Genomic DNA, 20,447 nt, shown 5'->3' on the forward strand with positions numbered 1-20,447 from the left:
CCGTGTAGACTCAGTTGTGGATGTTCATCCGTGTAGACTCAGTTGTGGATGTTCATCCGTGTAGACTCAGTTGTGGATGGTCATCCGTGTAGACTCAGTTGTGGATGTTCATCCGTGTAGACTCAGTTGTGGATGTTCATCCGTGTAGACTCCGTGTAGACTCAGTTGTGGATGTTCATCCGTGTAGACTCAGTTGTGGATGTTCATCCGTGTAGACTCAGTTGTGGATGTTCATCCGTGTAGACTCCGTGTAGACTCAGTTGTGGATGTTCATCCGTGTAGACTCAGTTGTGGATGTTCATCCGTGTAGACTCCGTGTAGACTCAGTTGTGGATGTTCATCCGTGTAGACTCCGTGTAGACTCAGTTGTGGATGTTCATCCGTGTAGACTCAGTTGTGGATGTTCATCCGTGTAGACTCCGTGTAGACTCAGTTGTGGATGTTCATCCGTGTAGACTCCGTGTAGACTCAGTTGTGGATGTTCATCCGTGTAGACTCAGTTGTGGATGTTCATCCGTGTAGACTCCGTGTAGACTCAGTTGTGGATGTTCATCCGTGTAGACTCAGTTGTGGATGTTCATCTGTGTAGACTCCGTGTAGACTCAGTTGTGGATGTTCATCCGTGTAGACTCCGTGTAGACTCAGTTGTGGATGTTCATCCGTGTAGACTCAGTTGTGGATGTTCATCCGTGTAGACTCCGTGTAGACTCAGTTGTGGATGTTCATCCGTGTAGACTCCGTGTAGACTCAGTTGTGGATGTTCATCCGTGTAGACTCAGTTGTGGATGTTCATCCGTGTAGACTCAGTTGTGGATGTTCATCCGTGTAACTCCGTGTAGACTCCGTGTAGACTCAGTTGTGGATGTTCATCCGTGTAGACTCCGTGTAACTCCGTGTAGACTCAGTTGTGGATGTTCAGTGTAATCCGGTTCAAGCGTGGGAATGCTGCTCATTCTTCAGGAATCACATTTAATGATTTCAGTTCTTAAATCACAATAAAATCCTCAGGCGCTGACATTCTACACACACACACACACACACACACACACACACACACACACACACACACACACACACACACACACAAACACAACAAATACAACACTGTTATTTGCTAAATGGTTTTATTCACTCAATCGTATATTTTAAGTAGACATCACTTTTGATTCTTTGTAACATCTTTTTTTCCTTGATCTGCCGCTTCAGTACATCAGCGAACCTTACAAAAATATATATCAAATAAATGCAGTAATAAAAACAATCATTTAGTTCGATCACACTGATTCAGTGAAAGCCCATGTTGGAGAAACAAGAACGATTCAGCGTGAGGATTGAGATGATGAAGGTTTCCAGCAGTTAAAATCTCTAACATGCTCACAGTTATGAATATGGGACTAGCCATATATACATCTTGTGTTTTATATGTACAATATAAGCAGAATAATTGAAACAAAAATAAAATCAGTTGAGACCATGTTAGTAAGCCTGAAGCTGCAGCGTCTAATGAAGGAAGACTGAACCCAAACTTACACACGTCTGCGTGAAACAGGGATTTGAAGAGTAATTGGATTTAGTTTGTCTCGTGTCTCATTGGATTACGTGGAGTTTATGAGCTATACTGGGACCAGCCACCAGGGGGCGATCGAATGTGTGTGTGTGTGTGTGTGTGACATGCTAGAACAGACCTCACACACACACAGACACACACACATTTGAGCTGCTTTTCCTTTCAGTGGCGTTTGGCAAACACTGTTAAAGCTGCACAGCACCACCTACTGCTGCTTACGATAATCACTGCACGATCCGTCAGAAACACTCTTAATCTCCCGATACTGATCCTGGAGATCGGATCAAGACATTCCTAATCACACATGGCTAACCCTAACCCTAATCACACACGAGTATGGAGACAACATCTTAAAATATAGTGCTGATCAGCAGGTGCTGATGGGATTTGCATATTTTGATGAACTCACTCACTGGTTGACTCAGACTTAGACAAACGGTCACAGTATTTAACTCTGAAGATCTGAACGTCTCTCTCACACACACACACACACACACACACCGATATTTCAAATCAATACGAGGCTTATATAAACTTCCTGCATTATTATTACTGTACACAAACATGCCGTTTAAAGACATTTCAGTCTAATAATCTATTTCCCTTCAACACTAGCGTGCGCACACGTCCGGATCGTCTCACACACACACACACACACACACACACTCACTCACTCTCTCTCTCTCTCTCTCTCTCTCTCTCTCTCTCTCTCTCTCTCCTGGATAAAGTTGAGTTCATCCAGGGGTTTTCAAGCTGGAATTCATGAAATAATGGACAGAAAACAACAACATACTAATACTGAATTTGAAATGAATTGAAAATTATTCTCTTGTGCTCATGCTAATCACACATCACATCTGATCTTATCATATCTGGACAATGATGTGAAAAACACACATTTAATAACATGGTTTGTGTCTTTTATAACGTGTTTTACTCACACAGAATGAATGATCATTTAGAAATGAACATGAAAGAAGGTCATCCTCAGTTTTATGGTTCTTAAAGTTTGAAAACTCCTGATAGAGAAAAAACATCCCAGGATCCTGAAGGCGTCAGGCCCGGATCAGCTGTGAGATGTTCTGACCCGGATCAGCTGTGGGATATTCTGACCCGGATCAGCTGTGAGATGCCCGGTCCTGGATGGCGTGGACTCTCTGAGCGAGAGCTCTGAATGTGGGTCGATCGCTCGGCTCTGCGGCCCAACACTCCTTCATCAGCACCTGGATCTGCAGGAGAACCACACCGCAGGAGAACCGCAGGAGAACCACACCGCAGGAGAACCGCAGAAGAACCGCAGGAGAACCACACCGCAGGAGAACCACACCGTAGGAGAACCGCAGGAGAACCACACCGTAGGAGAACCGAACCGCAGGAGAACCGAACCACAGGAGAACCACACCGTAGGAGAACCACAGGAGAACCGTGATAGAGAGAACCGAAAAAAATACCGTGATATAAATGTTTGGCCATACCACCCAGCACTAAGTGTCAGACTGGATTGTGTGTATGTGAGGAGTTAGTGAAGGCTTTACCTCAGTGGGACACCCCTCTGGAGACGGCAGACGGTAGTTCCTCTTCAACAGGTCGATCAGGTGATAAACGATCATCTGACCCTGTTTGTCCTCGCCCATCTGCTCCATAAACACCTGGAACCGCAACACCACACACACTATTAGCCTGAGGAACCTGGCCGTCACAATACAGGCTTACCAGACGCCTTACATCTCCTGTTCTTTAGTAAGAGGATCTACTTTTAGAAAAGCCGTCAGAGAACACACCACCGTACGCACAGAACCAGAGCAAAATCCTTACTTTATTTAATGCATTTATATCACTTATCCGTATTTTGTGAAATCTGAGTAAAGGGGAAATAGTAATGCGTGACATTGCGTGATCTAGTTTAGCGCTAATTCTGTTATAAACCACATCAGATCGAACAGCGCTGACGTGGACACCAGGAGAAACACTGTTCCCATGTTGAGCAAGTTATAAAAGGCCTTTCAGTCCACAAATCACCAGCATTCACCATGCATTTACTGTAGGAACGCTCACTGTAACCATGGTATTGTGGCAGAAATAGTTGAATGTTTTTATTATCCATCTAAGGGTTCGTTCAACCTTTTGAGAGTGACATTCAAGCCCTCCTCAAGTGCTTCACACTTCTCCCTGCACCACAGAGCTCTAGATATTACACAATCTTAATGTTATTTTTAATGTGACTTGTCAAACTAAAAGTTTTAAGATGTAGAAGAACTAACACCTTGTGGCAAACAAACACTTTTCTTAAAACGACGACCGTTATAACCAGTAGATGGCAGCAGAGGAGCACTTATTGACTAATTAGCCATTTCCACTCCGCAACTTATGGAAAAAAGTACGAAGTCTCATGAAAAACTAAATATTTTCTTCAAGTTGTGACTGAATTACACAGAGAGCAAGTAAAGGGCGGTTCTTTTATAGTCACTGAAGCCGTCGGTGGGTTCAGTGTGACACTATAGAACAAGGGTGGCCAACCCTGCTCCTGCCGATCGACTGTCCTGCACAGTTCATCTCCAACCCTAATCAAACACACCTGAAGCAACCAATTAAGGTCTTCAGGGTCACTTGAAAATTAAAGGCAGGTGTGTTTGATTAGGGTTGGAGATGAACTGTGCAGGACAGTTGATCGGCAGGAGCAGGGTTGGGCACCCCTGCTATAGAAGAACAATAGCACATTTAATAAGCACATCTTGTTGTTAATAAAAGTCAATATTATCTGCTTATCAATTCATGCTTCACTGTTAAATTTCCAATAAACAAATAATATAATAAACAAGTAATATTATTAGCAGTGTTGGGCAAGTTACTTAAAAAAAGTAATTAGTTATAGTTACTAGTTACTTCTCACAAAAAGTAACTGCGTTAGTAACTGAATTACATCATTACAAAAGTAACTAATTACCAGGGAAAGTAACTATTGCGTTACTTAAAAAAAAAAAAAAAAGTTTAAATAAATTTCTTGGATACCCCCAATATGAAATGTTAAATGAATGAAATTGACACTAAATAGAACATCTTATTATTATAAAACATTGTACACTAATCTACACTATTTTAATGTTGCTGTGGGACAATGTGAGAGACACCTATTAACTTAAATATTAAAATATTATCATTACTATAGTGCAACAATAAAACAATAGATGGTTTAGAACTTTTAATATTTATTGCACAGACCACAACTGGCAAAAATAAATATGCTTCTTAAGAAATGTACCAAAAATAAATAAATAGTAGCCTAATAAAAATATACATACACATACACTAGTGCATATAATTAAAATGATAAAACTCACACACCTTTACAACTGGTAGACATTCTGTATAGCCTACTTGAAGTATTTTCTTCCTCACAATAGTAAGTTTAACAAAAAGTGTTTTCAATATAATACTGAACAATGTATCAACATAAATAATAATAATACAATATAATCTTTTTGGGGTTTATTTTCATAATCTACAGAGAACGTCATCATCAGAGGTTATTTTAGCCAAATTCTAGTCGTGTTTGCCGCACGTGCTCACAACCGTCAAACAAATATGTTTGAACGTTCCCTGCAGGTTATTTTGGAGTTTGTTATATAAACTAATTAAAACATTGCATATGATACCACTATGCTACAGAGATTATTCAAATGCTGATATGTGTAATTTATTTATAAATAAAGTATTTATGCTCGGACATACTCGGTCTCTCTCGCGCACTGTCGAGCGCGTTCTCGGACACACTCGGTCTCTCTCGCGCACTGTCGAGCGCGTTCTCGGACACACTCTGTCTCTCTCGCGCACTGTCGAGCGCGTTCTCGGACACACTCGGTCTCTCTCGCGCACTGTCGAGCGCGTTCTCGGACACACTCGGTCTCTCTCGCGCACTGTCGAGCGCGTTCTCGGACACACTCGGTCTCTCTCGCGCACTGTCGAGCGCGTTCTCGGACACACTCGGTCTCTCTCGCGCACTGTCGAGCGCGTTCTCGGACACACTCGGTCTCTCTCGCGCACTGTCGAGCGCGTTCTCGGACACAATCGGTCTCTCTCGCGCACTGTCGAGCGCGTTCTCGGACACACTCGGTCTCTCTCGCGCACTGTCGAGCGCGTTCTCGGACACACTCGGTCTCTCTCGCGCACTGTCGAGCGCGTTCTCGGACACACTCGGTCTCTCTCGCGCACTGTCGAGCGCGTTCTCGGACACACTCGGTCTCTCTCGCGCACTGTCGAGCGCGTTCTCGGACACACTCGGTCTCTCTCGCGCACTGTCGAGCGCGTTCTGGGACACACTCGGTCTCTCTCGCGCACTGTCGAGCGCGTTCTCGGACACAATCGGTCTCTCTCGCGCACTGTCGAGCGCGTTCTCAGACACACTCGGTCTCTCTCGCGCACTGTCGAGCGCGTTCTCGGACACACTCGGTCTCTCTCGCGCACTGTCGAGCGCGTTCTCGGACACAATCGGTCTCTCTCGCGCACTGTCGAGCGCGTTCTCGGACACACTCTGTCTCTCTCGCGCACTGTCGAGCGCGTTCTCGGACACACTCGGTCTCTCTCGCGCACTGTCGAGCGCGTTCTCGGACACACTCGGTCTCTCTCGCGCACTGTCGAGCGCGTTCTCGGACACACTCGGTCTCTCTCGCGCACTGTCGAGCGCGTTCTCGGACACACTCGGTCTCTCTCGCGCACTGTCGAGCGCGTTCTCGGACACACTCGGTCTCTCTCGCGCACTGTCGAGCGCGTTCTCGGACACAATCGGTCTCTCTCGCGCACTGTCGAGCGCGTTCTCGGACACAATCGGTCTCTCTCGCGCACTGTCGAGCGCGTTCTCGGACACACTCGGTCTCTCTCGCGCACTGTCGAGCGCGTTCTCGGACACACTCGGTCTCTCTCGCGCACTGTCGAGCGCGTTCTCGGACACAATCGGTCTCTCTCGCGCACTGTCGAGCGCGTTCTGGGACACACTCGTTCTCTCTCGCGCACTGTCGAGCGCGTTCTCGGACACACTCGGTCTCTCTCGCGCACTGTCGAGCGCGTTCTCGGACACACTCGGTCTCTCTCGCGCACTGTCGAGCGCGTTCTCGGACACACTCGGTCTCTCTCGCGCACTGTCGAGCGCGTTCTCGGACACACTCGGTCTCTCTCGCGCACTGTCGAGCGCGTTCTCGGACACACTCGGTCTCTCTCGCGCACTGTCGAGCGCGTTCTCGGACACACTCGGTCTCTCTCGCGCACTGTCGAGCGCGTTCTCGGACACACTCGGTCTCTCTCGCGCACTGTCGAGCGCGTTCTCGGACACACTCGGTCTCTCTCGCGCACTGTCGAGCGCGTTCTCGGACACACTCGGCCTCTCTCGCGCACTGTCGAGCGCCTTCTCGGACACACTCGGTCTCTCTCGTGCACTGTCGAGCGCGTTCTCGCGGCATTCGCTTCGCTTTTGTCGATTCCCGCGCCTCATAAACACTCACACACCAGAGAAAAAACATTGCAGCTCCTATGGCTGAGAGAGAGCCTACTCGGATGAAAACCGCTTCAGTGAGCTCAATTATAGTAACGCCGCATTTTTATTGACAGTAACGGTAACGGCGTTGTAATGGAGGAAACAGTAATTAGTTAGATTACTCGTTACTGAAAAAAATAACGCCGTTTATTTATAACGCCGTTATTCCCATCACTGATTATTAGTAATTGTAACGTCTAATGGTAATGTTAGCGATGCACGCTTCTCCACGTCACAGTCTGGCATCTAAGATAACCCTGCGGTCGGGTTTAAACCGAACACAAAGACACTCACACAAATGAATGAATATTGATAGTGTTTTTGAGAGTAGATACTGTATCGCCAAACCTATCGCAATATTCTCAACATGTATCCATATTTTCTTACACCCCTAGTCACTATTTTACTATTATCTCATTTCACAGATAGTTTGTTTCTGTATTGTTTCTATATAAAAATGTCGATACAATGTAAAGTATTTGCTCTGGCTCTTGTTTTAAATGATTTTGTTCCGTTATTAAGTTGTTGTTGTTTAAGCAGAATGTGTCTGTTCTGATGTCACACGTCTGCTTTGAGACGATCTCACACAGATCTGCACCGGCACTGAAGGGTCACTTACTGCTGGAGGACTGCAGCTCTTGTCACTGTATGTAAAGAGTTCATAGAGAACGACTCCGAAACTCCAGACGTCTGACGCCACGCTGAACTTGCTCTCGGTCAGAGACTCCGGGGCGTACCTTCATCACACACATCATCATCATCATCATCATCATCAGCACATCAATCATGCTGAGTCACACTCATAAACCAGCGTGTGATGAGTAGTGAAGCTCTCACCAGAATATGGGGCTTTCTCCGGGCTCGCGGACCGTGTAATACTCCTTATCCTGAGGGAGGACTTTAGTCAGGCCGAAGTCTCCGATCTTCACGTGAAACTCACTCTCCACCAGGATATTCCTCGTGGCCAGATCTCTGTGGACGTAACGCTTCGACGCCAGGTAGTCCATCCCCTACACACACACACACACACACACACACACACACGGACACGGACACGGACACGCATCACGCTCACGGTTATTCTTAACCCTCTGGGGTCTGAGGGGTTTTTGGGGTCCTTGAGATGTTCTGACATGCCCTGACATTTGTGCTTTTTTTCAGTTGCTTATAAACATATTAATGGCAAAGGTATAATTACACTCTATTTAGCACAAACAGGGCTACCATAATATGTGAGCAACATGCATGTACATGTTTGTATTTTTGAGAGAATAATGTTTATGCATGGTTATTGAAAAAACTAAAAACTAAAGTTTCTGAAATAAGGCCACAAAACACATACTAAATATGTGTCAATAAGACTTTTGACTAATGGATGTCATTGCCTAGAGTTTTTTCTTCAAAATGATGTGAAAATCATCCTGCCCTTATCATTCACATAACACAATACATTGATTTAAATCTTGTAAAACACTGTTTGTTTGTAAAGGCAATATGCGCAAGGGGCGTCAACCATTCAACAGCATCATGCATATTTAGTGATTCACACCTGAGGAGACAATGGGGCCCGCATACTTAATGAGCCATTCATTCAGGTGTGTCACCTATACGCTGATTTCACGCAGCCGCCATTTTGAAATCGAAAGTGAGGCTCCGGTGGGAAGAACCCCGGAAGTAAAGATAAACAACAATGCCTTGGATTACCAACCTGAAGCTGCTGCCGCGATTTACACTATTGGATGTTAATATTCAATATAGGATATGTAGTTCATTCCTGCTTCTTTTTTTACATTCTGAATGATATATATAAAAAAAATATATTTATAAATGAATTTCACTGTATATAGTCTAAAGTATGAAAGAAATGTATGTACATTTTTAGAATTGACACAACATCATTAAACACAACAATACGCCATCGCATTCACGACTCTCCTGTGATTAAAGGCGACACTTCCGGTTTTCTTCCCACCGGAGCCTCGCTTTCGATTTCAAAATAACGGCTGCGTGAAATCAGCGTATAGCCACAAGAAAGAATGCAAGAGCAATATATATATATATATATATATATAATATATATATATATATATATATATATATAATATATATATTTATTCTACCAAATTGGGTCACAGTTGGAAGCATGTAAATTTTTTTTTTTTTTTTTTTTTTTTTTTTTACAAATTGTGCTTGCAAATTGTATAATATCCAAGGAAAACATGTCTAGTAATTGTGCAGTTAATTCTCATACTGTATTTTCAGTTTTGGAATATGTATCCTCTCCCCAAATTTGTCAATAATAAAACAATAAAAAAATTTTTAAGAAAAGGCTAATATTTACCTTTTAAAATTTGTTTACATCTACCTTGTAAATATATTTTTTTTATTAAAAAGGTTACAATTACAACAACAATTGAAGTGTAATCTTTCTTTGTAAAAACTAAAGTATACATTTTATCATACATATTTCAAAGTTAAGGATTCGAATATAGCCTACATTGACAAAACATACTATATTTAACATATTAGCAAAAATTGGCAAACAAAAGCTTATTTGAGGTGGCAGATATTTTACAGTAAAAATGTGTAAGCTATCCAAAACTAATCAACGAAATGTTGTCTTTCATAAGAGGTCTTTCGTTTTTATTATAAGGAATATAAATGTTAATTTGCAGTTTAATACGTTGCTTATACAAATACATTTTATTTCAACATATTTCAGTCGATTTTTACTCAGTATAGCAAAATAGTTTGCTAAAAGCAGATCATTCATTCACACACAGAAACGCAATTCAAATTTAAACTGTCTTTTTGCGAGTTGTGGTAAACAGCGCATCTCTGCCGTTCATTCATTCACACACAGAAACGCGATTTACTTGAGAATGAAAAAAAACGTACTACAGTATTCCATCCGTTGCTCCTCGAAATACCAGCACTTCTGAGGTACATTTTCCATTATTATTATTCCTCACAGCGCTGCGAGACAGTGTAGACAACTACACTTATCTGAATAAACTTGATGTGTTTTCTCGAGCTGATATGTGGGCGTTCACAGTTTGTATGGGATCGTCTCAGTCATTTGCGTTTGAATAGCGCGCGCTCTCCGTGGGCGGGGCCGATTATAACGTAATGAGCTGAGATGAGAACGAGTGACATCTCTCTCTTTTCATAAAGATTACATTAACAGAGAATATTTTTTATATAAATTACTTCATTTAAAAGAAGAGAATTCAAGCTTCATGCCTGTGTGTCTGTATGCCTGTTTGACTGAGTATTCGCTGAGTTATTGTTCATTTTCGGACGCGTTTCAGAATGGACTTCACTGACAGAGAGGAGGCAGAACTCGCTTCGTGTTTATTTTTCTTTATTTGGCGAAAAGCACAACACTTTGTTTTTATTGTGAGTATACACAAAAATAATACACACTTAACAGGATCGATTGATGTATAACACAAGCATATAAGATAAAAAGTAATTTTTTTTATTTATTTTTTGCACTGATAAGGAAAAAAACGAGCCTATCGCGACCTCAGGGGGTTAATGAAGTGTGAGAGTGTGTGTGAAACCTCACCTTACAGATCTGAGCTGCGTACAGCAGGAGCTTCATGTGGTCGAAACGCTCCTTGTTTTTCGAAAGATAATCTCTCAAACTACCAAACGGCAGAAACTCCATGACCAGCCGCAAGTTCTTACGACCTGCAGAGAGAGAGAGAGTGTGCGTGTGAGAGAGAGAGAGAGAGAGAGAGGGGGATGAGTCGTGTATATGTGCCGCCTCAGGACCAGCATGCATCAGTCTCTCACCTGCGCTGTAACAAACGCCCTTGTATCTGACGATGTTGTCGTGTTGCAGTGATCGCAGGATCTCGATCTCCCGCTCAAAGTCGCGCAGGTGTTCAGCTGAGCTGTGCTGAAGCTTCTTCACCGCCACCACCTCACCTGTGAGGAGGAGGAGTGAGGAGGAGGAGGAGGAGTGAGGAGGAGGAGGAGGAGGAGTGATGATGATGAGTGAGGAGGAGGAAGAAGAGTGAGGAGGAGAGAGGAAGAGTGAGGAGTGATGATGATGAGGAGTGAGGAGGAAGAAGGAGGAGGAGGAGTGATGAGGAGTGAGGAAGAGCTCTCACCTGTGCTGTCCTGCAGCGGGTCGTAGCGGCACTTCTCAACGCTGCCGAAGTTACCCTGTACACACACACACACACACACACACACACACACACACACGGGAGTCACAGGGCTGAAGCGGGACAGCTGAGCAGTGTGTAGGGTTGGGAATCGAATACTTGTTCCTGCTCTATGTACATTTAGATTCCTCTTATCGATTCCTTTGTGAGCAATTCAATATGATTTTAAACCATTCAAGTGCGAGAGACTCTGTTTTCTGTTCTCATGTGTATCAGTATATTGGATCCATGCAGCTCTTAAAGTGACAGCAGCCTAATATTCCTGCTCTATAATAACACTAATATTCCTGCTCTATAATAACACTAATATTCCTGCTCTATAATAACACTAATATTCCCGCTCTATAATAACACTAATTTTCCCGCTCTATAATAACACTAATATTCCTGCTGTCTCTATGATAACACTAATATTCCTGCTCTATAATAACACTAATATTCCCGCTCTATAATAACACTAATATTCCCGCTCTATAATAACACTAATTTTCCCGCTCTATAATAACACTAATATTCCTGCTGTCTCTATGATAACACTAATATTCCTGCTCTATAATAACACTAATATTCCCGCTCTATAATAACACTAATATTCCTGCTCTATAATAACACTAATATTCCTGCTCTATAATAACACTAATATTCCCGCTCTATAATAACACTAATATTCCTGCCGTCTCTATAATAACACTAATATTCCTGCCGTCTCTATAATAACACTAATATTCCTGCTCTATAATAACACTAATATTCCTGCTCTATAATAACACTAATATTCCCGCTCTATAATAACACTAATATTCCTGCCGTCTCTATAATAACACTAATATTCCTGCTCTATAATAACACTAATATTCCTGCCGTCTCTATAATAACACTAATATTCCCGCTCTATAATAACACTAATATTCCTGCCGTCTCTATAATAACACTAATATTCCTGCTCTATAATAACACTAATATTCCCGCTCTATAATAACACTAATATTCCCGCTCTATAATAACACTAATATTCCTGCCGTCTCTATAATAACACTAATATTCCTGCCGTCTCTATAATAACACTAATATTCCTGCTCTATAATAACACTAATATTCCCGCTCTATAATAACACTAATATTCCCGCTCTATAATAACACTAATTTTCCCGCTCTATAATAACACTAATATTCCTGCTGTCTCTATGATAACACTAATATTCCCGCTCTATAATAACACTAATATTCCTGCTGTCTCTATAATAACACTAATATTCCTGCTGTCTCTATGATAACACTAATATTCCTGCCGTCTCTATAATAACACTAATATTCCCGCTCTATAATAACACTAATATTCCCGCTCTATAATAACACTAATTTTCCCGCTCTATAATAACACTAATATTCCTGCTGTCTCTATAATAACACTAATATTCAATAACACTAATATTCCTGCTGTCTCTATAATAACACTAATATTCCTGCCGTCTCTATAATAACACTAATATTCCCGCTCTATAATAACACTAATATTCCCGCTCTATAATAACACTAATATTCCCGCTCTATAATAACACTAATTTTCCCGCTCTATAATAACACTAATATTCCTGCCGTCTCTATAATAACACTAATATTCCTGCCGTCTCTATAATAACACTAATATTCCTGCTCTATAATAACACTAATATTCCCGCTCTATAATAACACTAATATTCCTGCTCTATAATAACACTAATTTTCCCGCTCTATAATAACACTAATATTCCTGCCGTCTCTATAATAACACTAATATTCCTGCCGTCTCTATAATAACACTAATATTCCCGCTCTATAATAACACTAATATTCCTGCTCTATAATAACACTAATATTCCCGCTCTATAATAACACTAATATTCCCGCTCTATAATAACACTAATTTTCCCGCTCTATAATAACACTAATATTCCTGCTCTATAATAACACTAATATTCCTGCTGTCTCTATGATAACACTAATTTTCCCGCTCTATAATAACACTAATATTCCTGCCGTCTCTATAATAACACTAATATTCCTGCTCTATAATAACACTAATATTCCCGCTCTATAATAACACTAATATTCCTGCTCTATAATAACACTAATTTTCCCGCTCTATAATAACACTAATATTCCTGCCGTCTCTATAATAACACTAATATTCCCGCTCTATAATAACACTAATATTCCCGCTCTATAATAACACTAATTTTCCCGCTCTATAATAACACTAATATTCCTGCCTTCTCTATAATAACACTAATATTCCCGCTCTATAATAACACTAATATTCCTGCTCTATAATAACACTAATATTCCCGCTCTATAATAACACTAATTTTCCCGCTCTATAATAACACTAATATTCCTGCCGTCTCTATAATAACACTAATATTCCTGCCGTCTCTATAATAACACTAATATTCCTGCTCTATAATAACACTAATATTCCCGCTCTATAATAACACTAATATTCCTGCTCTATAATAACACTAATTTTCCCGCTCTATAATAACACTAATATTCCTGCCGTCTCTATAATAACACTAATATTCCTGCCGTCTCTATGATAACACTAATATTCCCGCTCTATAATAACACTAATATTCCTGCTCTATAATAACACTAATATTCCTGCTCTATAATAACACTAATATTCCCGCTCTATAATAACACTAATTTTCCCGCTCTATAATAACACTAATATTCCTGCCGTCTCTATAATAACACTAATATTCCTGCCGTCTCTATAATAACACTAATATTCCCGCTCTATAATAACACTAATATTCCTGCTCTATAATAACACTAATATTCCCGCTCTATAATAACACTAATATTCCTGCTCTATAATAACACTAATATTCCCGCTCTATAATAACACTAATATTCCCGCTCTATAATAACACTAATTTTCCCGCTCTATAATAACACTAATATTCCTGCTCTATAATAACACTAATATTCCTGCTGTCTCTATGATAACACTAATATTCCCGCTCTATAATAACACTAATATTCCTGCTGTCTCTATGATAACACTAATATTCCCGCTCTATAATAACACTAATATTCCTGCTGTCTCTATGATAACACTAATATTCCCGCTCTATAATAACACTAATTTTCCCGCTCTATAATAACACTAATATTCCTGCCGTCTCTATGATAACACTAATATTTCTGCCGTCTCTATAATAACACTAATATTCCTGCCGTCTCTATAATAACACTAATATTCCCGCTCTATAATAACACTAATATTCCTGCTCTATAATAACACTAATATTCCCGCTCTATAATAACACTAATATTCCCGCTCTATAATAACACAAATTTTCCCGCTCTATAATAACACTAATATTCCTGCTCTATAATAACACTAATATTCCCGCTCTATAATAACACTAATATTCCTGCTCTATAATAACACTAATTTTCCCGCTCTATAATAACACTAATATTCCTGCTCTATAATAACACTAATTTTCCCGCTCTATAATAACACTAATATTCCTGCCGTCTCTATAATAACACTAATATTCCCGCTCTATAATAACACTAATATTCCTGCTCTATAATAACACTAATATTCCCGCTCTATAATAACACTAATATTCCCACTCTATAATAACACTAATTTTCCCGCTCTATAATAACACTAATATTCCCGCTCTATAATAACACTAATATTCCTGCCGGCTCTATAATAACACTAATATTCCTGCCGTCTCTATAATAACACTAATATTCCTGCTCTATAATAACACTAATATTCCTGCTCTATAATAACACTAATATTCCTGCTCTATAATAACATTAATATTCCCGCTCTATAATAACACTAATATTCCCGCCGTCTCTATAATAACACTAATATTCCTGCCGTCTCTATAATAACACTAATATTCCCGCTCTATAATAACACTAATATTCCAGCTCTATAATAACACTAATATTCCTGCCGTCTCTATAATAACACTAATATTCCCGCTCTATAATAACACTAATATTCCTGCCGTCTCTATAATAACACTAATATTCCTGCCGTCTCTATAATAACACTAATATTCCTGCTCTATAATAACACTAATATTCCTGCTCTATAATAACACTAATATTCCTGCCGTCTCTATAATAACACTAATATTCCCGCCGTCTCTATAATAACACTAATATTTCTGCCGTCTCTATAATAACACTAATATTCCCGCTCTATAATAACAATAATATTCCCGCTCTATAATAACACTAATATTCCTGCCGTCTCTATAATAACACTAATATTCCTGCTCTATAATAACACTAATATTCCTGCTCTATAATAACACTAATATTCCTGCCGTCTCTATAATAACACTAATATTCCTGCCGTCTCTATAATAACACTAATATTCCCGCTCTATAATAACACTAATATTCCTGCCGTCTCTATAATAACACTAATATTCCCGCTCTATAATAACACTAATATTCCAGCTCTATAATAACACTAATATTCCTGCCGTCTCTATAATAACACTAATATTCCCGCTCTATAATAACACTAATATTCCTGCCGTCTCTATAATAACACTAATATTCCTGCCGTCTCTATAATAACACTAATATTCCTGCTCTATAATAACACTAATATTCCTGCTCTATAATAACACTAATATTCCTGCCGTCTCTATAATAACACTAATATTCCCGCCGTCTCTATAATAACACTAATATTTCTGCCGTCTCTATAATAACACTAATATTCCCGCTCTATAATAACAATAATATTCCCGCTCTATAATAACACTAATATTCCTGCCGTCTCTATAATAACACTAATATTCCCGCTCTATAATAACACTAATATTCCAGCTCTATAATAACACAAATATTCCTGCCGTCTCTATAATAACACTAATATTCCCGCTCTATAATAACACTAATATTCCCGCTCTATAATAACACTAATATTCCAGCTCTATAATAACACTAATATTCCTGCCGTCTCTATAATAACACTAATATTCCCGCTCTATAATAACACTAATATTCCTGCCGTCTCTATAATAACACTAATATTCCTGCCGTCTCTATAATAACACTAATATTCCTGCTCTATAATAACACTAATATTCCTGCCGTCTCTATAATAACACTAATATTCCCGCCGTCTCTATAATAACACTAATATTTCTGCCGTCTCTATAATAACACTAATATTCCCGCTCTATAACAACACTAATATTCCTGCCGTCTCTATAATAACACTAATATTCCTGCCGTCTCTATAATAACACTAATATTCCTGCTCTATAATAACACTAATATTCCTGCCGTCTCTAATATAACACTAATATTCCTGCCGTCTCTATAATAACACTAATATTCCTGCCGTCTCTATAATAACACTAATATTCCAGCTCTATAATAACACTAATATTCCCGCTCTATAATAACACTAATATTCCCGCTCTATAATAACACTAATATTCCTGCCGTCTCTATAATAACACTAATATTCCTGCCGTCTCTATAATAACACTAATATTCCTGCCGTCTCTATAATAACACTAATATTCCTGCTCTATAATAACACTAATATTCCCGCTCTATAATAACACTAATATTCCTGCTCTATAATAACACTAATATTCCCGCTCTATAATAACACTAATATTTCTGCCGTCTCTATAATAACACTAATATTCCCGCTCTATAATAACACTAATATTTCTGCCGTCTCTATAATAACACTAATATTCCTGCCGTCTCTATAATAACACTAATATTCCCGCTCTATAATAACACTAATATTCCTGCCGTCTCTATAATAACACTAATATTCCTGCCGTCTCTATAATAACACTAATATTCCCGCTCTATAATAACACTAATATTCCTGCCGTCTCTATAATAACACTAATATTCCCGCTCTATAATAACACTAATATTCCTGCCGTCTCTATAATAACACTAATATTCCTGCTCTATAATAACACTAATATTCCTGCTCTATAATAACACTAATATTCCTGCTCTATAATAACACTAATATTCCCGCTCTATAATAACACTAATATTCCCGCCGTCTCTATAATAACACTAATATTCCTGCCGTCTCTATAATAACACTAATATTCCTGCTCTATAATAACACTAATATTCCCGCTCTATAATAACACTAATATTCCTGCTGTCTCTATAATAACACTAATATTCCCGCTCTATAATAACACTAATATTCCTGCTCTATAATAACACTAATATTCCTGCTCTATAATAACACTAATATTCCCGCTCTATAATAACACTAATATTCCCGCTCTATAATAACACTAATATTCCTGCTCTATAATAACACTAATATTCCTGCTCTATAATAACACTAATATTCCCGCTGTCTCTATAATAACACTAATATTCCCGCTCTATAATAACACTAATATTCCTGCTCTATAATAACACTAATATTCCTGCTCTATAATAACACTAATATTCCCGCTCTATAATAACACTAATATTCCTGCTCTATAATAACACTAATATTCCTGCTCTATAATAACACTAATATTCCTGCTCTATAATAACACTAATATTCCTGCTCTATAATAACACTAATATTCCCGCTCTATAATAACACTAATATTCCAGCTCTATAATAACACTAATATTCCCGCTCTATAATAACACTAATATTCCTGCTGTCTCTATAATAACACTAATATTCCCGCTCTATAATAACACTAATATTCCAGCTCTATAATAACACTAATATTCCTGCTCTATAATAACACTAATATTCCCGCTCTATAATAACACTAATATTCCTGCTGTCTCTATAATAACACTAATATTCCCGCTCTATAATAACACTAATCAAACAACAAAAGACAGAGAACATTCACTTGTTCTTCACTGATAACTTTATAACTATATTTTTAATGTATATTTTATTTATAAAGTGCAGTTATTTTACATTTGATTAGTTTGTGAACCTGAATACCTGAAAATCTTAAAACACTTCAATCACATTTCAATCATATCTTTGTTCAGTTGTATCTATTTGTTGCAATTGCTAATTTTTGATCTGTTATTTTTTATTACTGAGTGTTTACTTGTCATTAATAATGCTTGAAATGTATATTAGTTCGGCTAGTTGTTCTTCTATGGTGTTTTTAAACCACAGGCAAACGCTCCTTGTGTAAGAGTTCTTTAGCCTGTTGATTTGTGTTCATGATTTTTTTTTACCTTATTGGAATCGAAATTAGGAATCAATAAGAATCGGAATGGTTAAAACTCAAACGATACCCGACCCCAGTCATGATGCTGATGATGACGAAGCTCACCTTGCCCAGCAGCTGGAGGAAGATCAGGTGTCTGGCCTCAAACTGAGTGGGGTCCGGATTCTCAAAGGCTCCAGCGAAACCCACCGGCCGGTTCCTGCTGGGAAGCGTCTCACTCTCCACCAGCAGCTCGTAGTCTGAGGAGCACAGGAACGCAGGAGTCAGCACTGCGCTAGCTAGCCTCTCGTGCGCGCGTGTGATTAGCTCACCTGGCGTGAAGAGGCTGTTGAGGTCTCGGATCACGGCTCTGAACGAGGGCCGGTGCAGCGGCTCGTAGTCCATGCAGTTGTTGATCACACTAGCCAGTTCGGTCCACTTCGGCGCTGGGAGCTGGTGCTTATCCTCGTAGAACAGCAGCTTCTGTGGGACAGAGACCGTTAACTGCAGCCAATCACGCGCAGCGCAGAGAGATCATTAGCTGCAGCCAATCACGCGCAGCAGAGAGAGATCGTTAACTGCAGCCAATCACGCGCAGCGCAGAGAGATCATTAGCTGCAGCCAATCACGCGCAGCAGAGAGAGATCGTTAACTGCAGCCAATCACGCGCAGCGCAGAGATCATTAGCTGCAGCCAATCACGCGCAGCAGAGAGAGATCGTTACCTGTAGCCAATCACACGCAGCACAGAGAGAGATCGTTAACTGCAGCCAATCACGCGCAGCGCAGAGAGAGATCATTAGCTGCAGCCAATCACGCGCAGCACAGAGAGATATCGTTAGCTGCAGCCAATCACGCGCAGCGCAGAGAGAGATGGTTAGCTGTAGTCAGATCGCAGGTGATCATGATGCGTACGGATCAGCTCCACACGGTTCACGCATGCGATTCGTGGATTAACTGCAACATTTATCCATCATAGAGTGAAAGTTTGTCATTTGGACGTGTTTTGTCTTGCCAATTTACACATTCAAATCATTTTAAACGCAGAAGAAGAGGCGTAAATCAGGACTCACGCTTTATCTGTGCGAACAGCCACACACACCCGAAGCGCAGAGAGAGAGAGAACACCGAATTGATTCCTCTTTTCACGTTTACTTGCCTTTGAACGGACACATACACACACAATTGTGTCTAAACGCCGTCTCAGCAAGTGTTCTCTCGGCTGTCAGTGATCAGTGGAGGAAGAATCCGGATGTTTTTATTCGGTCTTAAAGTGACAGCAGAGTAATAATAATGTTTGAACTTTATCAGTTAGGCTAGTAGTTTTTGATGTGGTATCGAAGAATATATATATATATATATATATATATATATATCCCCCCCCCCCATATATATATATATATATATATATATATATATATATATACATATATACATAGGTTTTTTTTGTGATCCGGAAAACGATCAGATCCGTGGCTGAAAAGCCGTAAATGACGTTAGCCGTGAGCTATGTGAGGTGTCGCACTGAAAGTGTGCTTCACCTTGCAGGAGTCGAGGGCAGCGAGTGGATGTTCTCCTCCACAGTAAATCTCCCACAGCGTCGTGCCGAAACTCCACTTATCCGCCGCTAGACTCAGACTCCGGCTGTCCTGCACACACTCCGGGGGAACCCAGGGGATCCGCTCCAGCAGAACTACACACACACACACACACACACAGGGACAGTTAGTGGAACCCAAGGGATACGCTCCAGCAGAACTATACACACACACACACACACACACACACACACACACACACACACACACACAGGGACAGTTAGAAGAACCCAGGGGATACGCTCCAGTGGAACCCCACACACACACACACACACACACACACACACACACAAGGTGTTCAAGGACAAGCACTAAGCTGGTTCAAATCATACCTATCTGACCGCTACCATTTTGTCTATTTAAATGGAGA

The 20,447-nt window shown here is 40.1% G+C and overlaps 2 protein-coding genes across 2 annotated transcripts in view; both read right to left on the minus strand.

The window, feature by feature from the left end:
- Nucleotides 1-20,447, minus strand: part of LOC309476944 (uncharacterized protein) — a 93,216-nt gene that overhangs the window by 21,623 nt on the left and 51,146 nt on the right. The window lies entirely within an intron of this gene.
- jak2a (Janus kinase 2a) overlaps nt 1,108-20,447 on the minus strand; it is a 36,411-nt gene continuing 17,071 nt past the window's right edge. Inside the window, exons 12-21 of the mRNA XM_082140075.1 lie at nt 20,021-20,172; nt 18,813-18,963; nt 18,607-18,740; nt 11,213-11,267; nt 10,893-11,027; nt 10,663-10,787; nt 7,929-8,101; nt 7,711-7,828; nt 3,103-3,216; nt 1,108-2,796 (exon numbers count right to left, since the gene is read on the minus strand). Of these exons, the coding sequence (XP_081996201.1) occupies nt 2,686-2,796; nt 3,103-3,216; nt 7,711-7,828; nt 7,929-8,101; nt 10,663-10,787; nt 10,893-11,027; nt 11,213-11,267; nt 18,607-18,740; nt 18,813-18,963; nt 20,021-20,172 (1,268 nt within the window). The 3' untranslated portion in view covers nt 1,108-2,685. The remainder of the gene's footprint in view (nt 2,797-3,102; nt 3,217-7,710; nt 7,829-7,928; nt 8,102-10,662; nt 10,788-10,892; nt 11,028-11,212; nt 11,268-18,606; nt 18,741-18,812; nt 18,964-20,020; nt 20,173-20,447) is intronic.

Source organism: Leuciscus leuciscus (genome assembly GCF_965113295.1).
Source record: "Leuciscus leuciscus genome assembly, chromosome: 16".
Classification (NCBI taxonomy): Eukaryota; Metazoa; Chordata; class Actinopteri; order Cypriniformes; family Leuciscidae; genus Leuciscus; species Leuciscus leuciscus.